The sequence below is a fragment of the Herpailurus yagouaroundi genome, unplaced genomic scaffold (genome assembly GCF_014898765.1).
Source record: "Herpailurus yagouaroundi ecotype Mexico unplaced genomic scaffold, PumYag 29, whole genome shotgun sequence".
Classification (NCBI taxonomy): domain Eukaryota; kingdom Metazoa; phylum Chordata; class Mammalia; order Carnivora; family Felidae; genus Herpailurus; species Herpailurus yagouaroundi.
The window spans coordinates 42,099,592-42,110,221 of NW_024412377.1; the positions used below are offsets into that span (position 1 = coordinate 42,099,592).

General features: G+C 37.6%; 1 protein-coding gene across 6 annotated transcripts in view; it reads right to left on the reverse strand.

Annotated features, from left to right (window-relative positions):
- The window catches only part of CSNK1A1 (casein kinase 1 alpha 1), a 47,618-nt gene that overhangs the window by 22,502 nt on the left and 14,486 nt on the right, over positions 1–10,630 (reverse strand). For all 6 annotated transcript variants that reach the window (XR_005797528.1, XR_005797542.1, XM_040497369.1 and 3 more), the window contains exons 3-4: positions 5,302–5,428; positions 968–1,066 (exon numbers count right to left, since the gene is read on the reverse strand). Coding sequence is in view for 4 of the 6 variants with exons in the window: in XM_040497369.1 (XP_040353303.1) it covers positions 968–1,066; positions 5,302–5,428 (226 nt within the window). In the remaining 2 variants the exon portion in view is untranslated. The remainder of the gene's footprint in view (positions 1–967; positions 1,067–5,301; positions 5,429–10,630) is intronic.

Sequence of the window (10,630 nt, forward strand, 5' to 3'; positions counted from 1 at the left end):
TTCCTAATGACTTAATAAAACAAATGGGAATCTTCCTTCCAAAAACAAAACAAAAAACCCCACAAAAACCAAAAAGCCCCATGTTGTCCTGAAGTTGAGAATTTCTATCAGATCATCAGATCATAACATGCTTAGTGCATTGCCAATGCTGCCTGTCTGCCCGAGCTCAACATTGAATCGATAAATAAAGCAATTCACTCAATAAAACTAATCATTGCAGAAAAATTTCAACACAATTAGTTTCTAACTGCAATCATGCGTCACTAGCTCAAACCCAATCACCCCATACGTTCAACCATTCTGAGACCCCAATGAATACTAATTTTGTTGTATGAACATTCATTTCACTTGACTATATTTTCCTTTAAAAGGGGGAGAAGGGGTAGAGAATCCACCCAACTTGGCACCCAAGTAAGAAACTGTCAACTACTTTTGAAGCAGGCCCAAGAGTTAACCTTTTGAATACACAAATCCAAGGACTGAAGAATTCTCATTATGATCATGCTCAGTCAGCAAATGTTAACGCCATGGTGACAGATGGGTCAGTGGTCCCCACGCTGGCACAAGCACATATATTGCAAAAACCCACGCTTCAGTGACAAAGGTTAAAATCTGATTTTAGCATTCAGGAAAAAATGTATATGGGGTTTTTTTACTATTTCAACGAATGAAAAATAGATACAACTTTTGAATAGTTAAATAACAGATGATTACATTTCATTAGAAAGCCCTTGGGAATTTTATATTTCCATACAGATAATTAACCTGGGTTGGGTAAGTTGGAAGAAAATTTATTTCAAGTTACTAAGTTAATAAGAGTTAGCTGATTATCCTTTAGCACAATCTTTTAAAGCAATCATCAACAGCAAATACAATTTCCTATGACTTTTTAAAGATTCAAAGTTTACCAAAGCAATTCTTGGAGTTTTTACTCTTTGCTCTTTCATGCAGAGAACATTTGACTAACCTTATTACAGTGACGCCCAATACCCATTAGGAAGTTATCTGGTTTAATGTCTCTGTGTATAAAATTCTTTGTATGCACATATTCAATTCTACTGATCATCTGGAAAAAAGGAGGGGGGGGGAGAGATAATCATGTGATTTGAATTGTGAAAAAAGAAAGCAACACATTATTTCTCAATTATTTCAGTATCTCAATTATTTTTCAAGATCCCAGGTATTAAATTCACAAAAACAGTGCTAGACAAAATTAAATGTAAAGGGTAACCAGGCTCCCCATTTATCTCTAGACTGATGAATATCTAAGCATAAACCCACCCCATTCTTTGGCATGTTCTAGTATTAATGATTATAAATATGACAATCATCTAACCTGACAGAAAGAACTGATGTTTGCAATTTTTAAATTATAAAATAGTAAGTTTAGAATTGTTTCAGTTAGGAAAAGCTAAATCATCAACTTTCCACCCCAATTCTATGCCACCTGAGGTAACCTGTGTTAGAATAGCCTGGCATTATCCATTTCTGTGCTCTTACATACATACATTCACGAACTCAAGACACACATATAATTGGGAACAGAAGGTGTTGACCAACTGAAAGATAGAAGTTGCTACTGTTTTAAATTGGAGTGGAAGCATCCTGCTCATTTTATTCTTGTTGGCTTGTTTTTAACTAAACAACCCAAACATTCCCAGAAGTCAGTAGCATATACAACATAAACATAACACATGGGGACATATACATGCTGGGTTTTACTTCTTGGATGCTTTTTGAACTCTCCCATGGTTTTTCTCCACACTTCAGTAATAACATTCAAATCACATTCAAAAACTGAATAGGAAGCCTGTCATTCCAACAACCTCTTCTTAATTGCTTGGACATTCTGCCAAGTTGAATGGTATAGGTCTTTGGCATTAGGTTCTCCCCGATCATCCCAACTTAAATTATTTCCATTGTTCCCAGTATCTTCCCACTGTAAACAATAATGCTATTAATATATTTAAATATATCCTTATCTGGGCATCTGGGTGCCTCCGTCAGTTAAGCACCCGACTTCGGCTCAGGTCATGATCTCATGGTTTTTGAGTAGGAGCCCTGCATCGGGGTCACTGCTGTCAGCATGCAGAGCCTGCTTTGGACCCTCTGTCCCCGTCTCTCCCTGCCCCTCCTCTGCTCATTCTCTCTCTCAAACCAATTGATTAAACCAATTGATTTAAACCAATCAATCAATTCTTATCTACTGGTGCTTTTATTCCTATGGACTATAAACCCCATACAATTAATTGTAGGGAGAGTCGGTTGAAGCAGCTATCATTTTGATAGGTGGCATCAGAATGTCTTTCAACACAGGCTCTAACAATTCATTTCCCAGCAGTACTTAAGAATATTCTTCTTCCCACTGGCAAACTTTAATTCTTTCTAAATTCTGTCAATGGCAGGTATTGACCTCACTTCTACTTCCCTGACACTTGGTTTAAAAGTCTTCTCATTTACTATCTTATGAACTATCAATCTATACTCTGTCCATTATTTTTTTGGCTTGTCCTAGTCTTGTCGATTTTAAGAATTCTTTGCACATAACAATCTTTTTATTTACGTTTGTTATGTAAATACATTTTAATTTTAAAAAACTGTCTTGTAACTTTATGGCATCACTTTTAATCCCTTCTGTGTTTTAACTTTCAAATTATCAAATATGTCTAAGTGTCTATAAGACACTTAGAAGCATCTGAAAATGTTTTCAATATCCAAAGACTATTACCTTTCTACCCATATGTTCTTGCTCTTCTCAGTAGTATGTGTCAGGATTCTATTTTTTATTTGTCCCCATTTTCCCTAGAGCTTTTATTACCATACAGATTGTGAACCTTGACAAGTGTCTCTTGAAGCCAAATTTGTAATCTCTAGCTTAAACTATTTGTACTCAAGGAAGTAGCTGTATACAATGTCCAAACAGTACTTTTAGTTATAGCAGCAACTTGTACTTTATTAACGGAACTAAAACAAAACATTCAGCCCACTTAATGTACTTATTTGTCCTAACTAAGTGATACCCATCATTAAATCAGGATTATTAACTTGTTGGGAAAAGGTTCGGCAAAGATAATAAATGGCACCAACTACTTACCTTCAAGTGTTATTAATGTATCATATACACAGCAAGACTTAGCAGTTACCTCCTTAAACCACTGCTTTCTCGCGACACCCTTCCTTGAACTACTTTTTTTCTATGTTAACAGTGTACCCCATATAGACTTCTATCACAGAAATCTTGAACATCGTATTTTTTCTGTTTCTCTAACTTCTACACTCCTAGAAGAAAGGGACTAGATAGAGTTCTTATTCTTCTTTGCACCCTCCAGTGCTAAGTAAAGCAGCAGCCTCGAATAAATGTTCTCTGTATGAATACCTCTGTGTTACTGAACCTACAACATATAAACTCTTTTACTAGGATTCACTCATGTTACTTAAAACATAGAAGGATTTTTACCTTTCAATGTTTGAATTCTTATCGTACCACAAATAAAACAATGTAATTTGCTAATATTGGTTGAGCCCCTCAGTTTTTATGTTAACCTTACTGGAAATGTCGATGCTGATTACAGAGACTGAACACTATTTTCTAATCCTTTGGTTTTATACTCTTACCATCTCATTTTACTTCAACATCCAATCTAAATTTTAAAAATATTCTCTTCCACAGCACTGAGTTTAACCGGAAACATTTCCATCATTTTCCTGCCCTTGTTTCTTGACCAAAATTTAAAATCATAAATTCCTTGGGGCGCCTGGGTGGCTCAGTCGGTTGAGCGTCCAACTCTTGATTTCGGCTCAGACCATGATCTTACGGTTCTGTTGAGACTGAGCCCCATGTCGGGCTTTCCCCTGACAGCCTGAAGCCTGCTTTTGGATTCTCTCCCTCTCCCCGCCCCACCCCACCCCTCCTCTACTTACATGTGTACACGCGCTCTCTCTCTCAAAAAGATAAACTTAAAAAAATACTTAAAATTACAAATTCCTTGACATTTACCTATCATCTTTAACCATATTATCCACTACCTGAAGGCTTGTTCCTGATATCATTCCCCCATCTTAAAACTCTTTAAAATCATTTTTCTTATTTTGTTAAGACAAAAAAATAGAAGTTCTGGCTTTATATGTATTATATATATATTACACATACATACTATATATACAATATGTGATATATATAATATATATATGCATATATATATATTATATATATATATATTTTTAACAAAGTTTATGTATTTTGAGAGAAGAGAGAACCAGAGTGGAGGGGCAAACAGAGTGGGAGACAAAGGATCCAAAGCGGGCTCTGTGCTGACAGCAGAGAGCCCATTTGGGGGCTCAAACTCCCAGACCATGAGATCATTCATGACCTGAGCTGAAGTCGGATGCTTAATCTACTGAGCTACCCAGGCACCCTGGCTTTAAAACAATTTAACCTTCAGCCAGTGCATGAATTTAATTCATGACATTTTCAAAATTTCCCCAGTTTTGCGTAAATACTTAAATACTAGCAATGGCTGAGAATTCATTACTTCAAGAAACATTTACTTGGTCAAAAATTCTTCCTTAAATTATTTCAGTACTGTTTTCCTCAAAACTATAGCTTTCAGGGGGCGCCTGGGTGGCTCAGTCGGTTAAGTGTCCAACTTCGGCTTAGGTCATGATCTCACAGGTTTGTGAACTCGAGCCCTTGTCAGCAGAGCCTGTTTCAGATCCTGTCCCCCCCTCTCTGTGTCCCTCCCCTGCTCATACTCACTCTCAAAAATAAACATTAAAAAAAAGTATTAAAAATTTAAAAAATATATATGTAGCTTTCCTAAGGGCCCCACACATAATGTACAACATCCAATTCACTTATCCAAAACTTCTACATATTTATATTTCCCTCCATATATACTGAGCCCTTTCAAAAATCTTATAAAGAAACCTGCTATATTCTACACTGAAACAGACTGCATCTGATGTAACAGCTTGAAAAGTACTTTTCTACAGGTGAAAAACAAACGAATATAATCCCATTTCTATCCTATGACCACAGGAAAACATCTTTAAGTTGTGTTAGAGAAAAGTACACTTGAGTGAGCACAACCTATATATACATACATACATATATATACATATACATATATATACACATATATATATACACACACACTTTTATATATACACATATATATATATATATATTTTGCTGAACATAAGATTGACACACAGGATTATACACACTCTGGTTTATGAAAATTTACATTACAGTTAAATAGTAGTATTCTCAATTTTTATTTTCATCCACATTTCACATACCTGGTCAGCTAACATAAGTACAGTTTTCATTGTGAACCTTCTTGAACAGAAATTGAAGAGGTCTTCGAGGCTGGGTCCGAGAAGATCCATGACTAGCACATTGTAGTCTTTTTCCTGACCATACCACCTAACAAAAGGGGAAAAGAGAGGGCTTTATGAAAAGCTGATTATCATTTAATATCACTAAATTTTCAAAATTCTTAAGCCCTAATAATAGGATAGTTTTTTACTTCTCCGGATGCCCGGGTGACTGATTATGGCTCAGGTCATGATCTTGCAGTTCATGGTTAGAGCCCCACATTGGGACTGCAGTGCAGAGCCTGCTTGGGTTTCTCTCTCTCCTTCTCTCTCTCTCTCTCTCTGCCCCTCCCCTTCATGTGCATGCTATCTCTCTCAAAAATAAGTAAACATTAAAAAAAAAAAAAAAAAAAGATGGCTTTACTTTTCTAGTTAGGTTCCCCAAAAAGTTAAAAATAGAAATGCCCTATGACCCAACAATTGCACAACTAGGTATTTACCCAAAGGACACAAAAATACTGATTCATGGGGGAAACACCTGCACCCCAATGTTTATAGCACCATTATCAACAATAGCCAAATTATGGAAAGAGCCCAAATGTCCACTGACTGATAAAGAAGATGTGTGTGTGTGTTATGTACATATACACACATGCACACTCTCTCTCACACACAATGGAATATTACTCGGCCATCAAAAAGAATGAAAGCTTGCCACTTGCAATGATGTGGACGGAGTTAGAGTGTACTGTGCTAATAATAAGCAAATGACTCAGAGAAAGACAAGTATGATTTCATTCATATGCAGAATTTAAGAAATAAAACAGATGAACATGGGGGAAGGGGGCAAAGAGGGGAGAGGGGAAGACAAGCCATAAGAAACCCTTAACTACAGATAACTGAGGTTGGATGGGATAAACGGATGATGGGTATTAATGGAGGTCACTTGTAATGAGCACTGGGTATTACATGTAAGTGATGAATCATTAAATTCTACTCCTGAAACCAGTATTATACTATATGTTAACTGAGATTTAATAAAAACTTTGGGAAAAAAAGAATTTGCAGGTAACCTTAACCATTTGAATTCTATACCTATCTGCCACTGATTCCTATGACCTTTAGCAAATTCCTTAATCTCATCTGATACTACTGCCTATTTGAAGAAATGAAGGAAACTATACTGGTCTTACAAAGCAAAGATCTCTTTTATTTTAGAACTCCTGTCCCATTTACTACCATGTTGTATTTAATCAATAATTACTTGCTCTTTTTTTAAAAAAGTAGTCACATTTTTGCTTAATTACAGAAAATAACCAGTATTACAACAAAGATGACATTTGCTTTTAATTGGAGCCCTGTTTTAATTATCCAATGCTTTATTACTGTGGATAAATATACAATTTGTCTCCAAAAACTCCAGGAATATCTACTTTTAATTTTAGAGATTCCAAGGGCTAGGAATCACTATAATAAATGATTTCAAGTTCCTATATGCCTGTATTTCTGGTAAGGGTACCTTCCTAAAAATAAGCACTACCATTTAAATTTTAAACTTCTCTAGATTATTAATTCTGCTTGAAAAGAAAATTGGCCAGTATAAAAGAAAATTTTTTAAGAACAAGTTATTTTACAACCTCACTGGAATAATTTCTTTGTTAACTCCAATAAAAACTCATACCACACAGATTAGGAGCCCGGAACAGTCTACTACTTATCTAAAAGCTACTTACTCAGTTCCTACCGTCACCTCCATGTTTCCCACTTCTATCTTTTTTTAATGTTTATTTATTTTTGAAAGAAAGAGAGGTGGGGGGGGGGGGGTAGGGGCAGAGAAAGAATCCAAGCAGGCTCCATGCTGTCAGCACAAAGCTTGATGCTGAGCTCAAACTCACGAACCGAACCGAACCATGAGATCATGACCTGAATGGAAGTCGGGACGCTTAACCAACTGAGCCACCCAGGCGCCCCTCCACTTCTATTCTAAACTAGCTTCTAACTCTCTACTTTCAATTTCAAAATCTTAATACCCAGATACCAAAGAAGTCTTCCTTAAGTAGTCTGTTCCACACTGGTCTCCTATTTCACAGAATTCCCATAGCTACTGGGATACTACTTACATCCACAATCAAACCCTTCGACGATACAATATCCTGGTGCCTTTTTTATGTGAGTATAACATACGTTGCTAGTAAGTACACTATGATAAAGTGATGTACACAAAACAACGTAGGTACTCAAATACCTATTAGATTAAAAAAAAGAACTGATTTGATTTGGACCTTATTCTTACTAAGTTTCAAAACATGAAAAAAAAAAAAACACCAAGCAATATAATAGATGAAAAGTTAAAAAAAAAAAAAGTGCAGGAGTCTCATTTTCCATTTGTTTCAAATCAATGCCTTCAGACTCAGTGTTGCCTGAACAATCAATGAAGTAGACTGAAGGTATATAACCATTTAGAACACAAAAAAAATCTACCTTAAGGTCTGAAGAAGATGCTTAGAGAAGGCAAAGTCCACCTCTTTGCTCTCATGTCCCTTCCTCCAAAACCAATATCTAAACTAAACCTAGTTAAAAAATTAAGACAATAAAAAGCAGAAATGTAAGAAAATACATGCACAAGTCACTGAGGCTGACAAAAAAAAAAAATGCCTAAATAATTCAGAAAACCAAAAGATCAATAAGAATTCAATCCTTCCAAAGAAATCTTGTGAAATAGTCTGTTACCAGTTAGATCCTGACAAAGGGATAATATTTTGTGTTTTTTTTTGTTTTTTTTTGTTTTTTTTTAAACATTTTTTTTTATTTTTTTTTCAACGTTTATTTATTTGTGGGACAGAGAGAGACAGAGCATGAACGGGGGAGGAGCAGAGAGAGAGGGAGACACAGAATCGGAAACAGGCTCCAGGCTCTGAGCCATCAGCCCAGAGCCTGACGCGGGGCTCGAACCCACGGACCGCGAGATCGTGACCTGGCTGAAGTCGGACGCTTAACCGACTGCGCCACCCAGGCGCCCCAAAGGGATAATATTTTGATAGGGAAGGTAGAAAAGGGCATCCTAGGCATGGGCAAGAAGAGAGACAAGGACATGGCGACCAGTTAGAAGTGTTATAGTTGGAGGGTTGAAGCTAGGGTTTTCTTTTCTCTGAGAAATCTCTTTATGAAAATAAAAAAACCCTTAGAAAATAAAATGACGAACATTTTTTTTAAGTTTATTTAGAGAGAGAGGAAGAGAGGAAGAGAGGGAGAGAGGGAGAGAGACAGAGAGAGAGAGAAAGACAATCCTAAGCAGGCTCTGCACTGTCAGCATGGAACCTGACATGGGGCTCAAACCCACTCGAACCATGAGATCATTACCTGAGCCAAAGTCAAGAGTCTGACGCTTTAACCAACTGAGCCACCCAGGCGCCCCATGAAATAGGTATTGCTACAATACCTAAGGACTTCCAAGCACTATAAATCAGTATAACTATCATAAGTATTCAGTTCAGCTTAAAGCAACCAAATACGTTCTATCTCTACGCCTAGGATAGTTAATAACAGAAAACTTGTTTCATGTAGGTCTTCCCCTTTAGACTATTAGTTTGGTGTGATGGTTAATCTTATGCATCAAATTGACTGGACTAAGGGATGCTGGGATAGCTGGTAAAACATTATTTTGGGGTGTCTGTGAGGGTGTCTCCAGAGATTAGCATATGAATCAAGATTAGCATTTGAATAATAGAATAAGTAGAGATCACCTTTCCTAAAGTGGAAGGCTTGAATAAAAAAGGGAATAGAACTAAGGCAGAGGAAGGGAAAATTCACTCTGTCAGAGCTGGGACTTCTACCCTTGGATGTCCATGCCTCTGGTTCTTGGGCCTTTAGGCTTGGGACCAAACTACACCGCTGGTTTTCCTGGGCCTCCCAGCTTGCACACCGCAAACTATGGTACTTCTTTGCTTCCACAGGTGTGAGCCAATGCCTCATAATAAATATTTCTGTATATCTATATATAATCCAGTGGTTCTCTTTTCTGGAGAATCCAGACTAATACAACATGGGCAGCCACTGTATTTGTCCTGTTCAGAACTCTACATTTCCAGTATCCAGCACAATGCCTTGCCAGCAGGGAATGCTCAGTAACATTTGCTGAACTAAAGAATGAAAAGCCGTATTACAGGCTCTAACAGGCTAAGGAGTGCTTGATGTGGCAGATGAGGAAAACAAAACAAGGAATACAAAAACACTCTGTACTGCAAGTATAAAATCATCAGGAAGACTCTACTCATCTTTGATTCAAATTAACCAAGTAATTACAAAAGTTTAAAAGTTACATTCAGGGCGCCTGGGTTGGCTCAGTCAGTTAAGCGTCCAACTCTTGATTCCAGCTCAGGTCATGAACTCAGTTTGGGAGTTCTAGCCCCATTTCAGCTGAGCGTGGAGCCTGCTTGGAATTCTCGCTCTCAGGCTTTCTTCGCCCCTCTTCTTCCCCCACTTGGAGGCAGGTCTCTGGCGCACACGTTCTCTCTCCCCACCCCACCCCAAAATAAATAGGGGCCCTGGTGTGGCTCAGTTAAGTTTCCGACTCTTGGTTTCGACCCAGGTCATGATCTCATGGTTCAGGAGTTCAAGCCCCGTGTCGGGCTCCACACTAAGAATGTTGAAACCTGCATCTCTCTCCCCTTCTCTCCAGCTCTCGCTCTCTATCCCTCTCTCTCTCAAAATAAATAAACTTAAAAAATAAAAATTAAAAAAAATATATATATATATACACACATAAATAGATATTTAAAGGTGATATTCTTAACCGGTACAGGTCTGTTCCTGTGCCTTTTACCTTCCCATCTTCAGGTCAATAATCTCAAGGTCTCAAAGTCTTTACTGAACACTAAAAAGTATGAGTGTCGAATCAGTGCTGTAAGATAGCATCTCCAGTCTCAAGATATGGTCTATCAAACTTATTTTCTTGCCAACTTACCATCATCCAATCTTTATGTTCCTTTTTGTGAGGGTAGAAAGTAAGATCTAATCTACGGATGGTATACCTGGGTGCTTGCTCAGTTGGTTAAGCATCCGACTTTGGCTCAGGTCATATTTCACGGTTCATGGGTTCCAGCCCCGCATCAGGTTCTGTGCTGATAGCTCAGAGCCCGGTGCCTGCATCAGATTCTGTGTTTCCCTCTGTCTCTGCCCCTTCCCTGCTCATACTCTCTCTCTCGAAAATAAACAAACATTAAAAAAGTTAAGAGAGAGAGAGAGAGAGAAAGAAAAGGAAGGAAGGAAGGAAGGAAGGAAGGAAGGAAGGAAGGAAGGAAGGAAGGAAGGA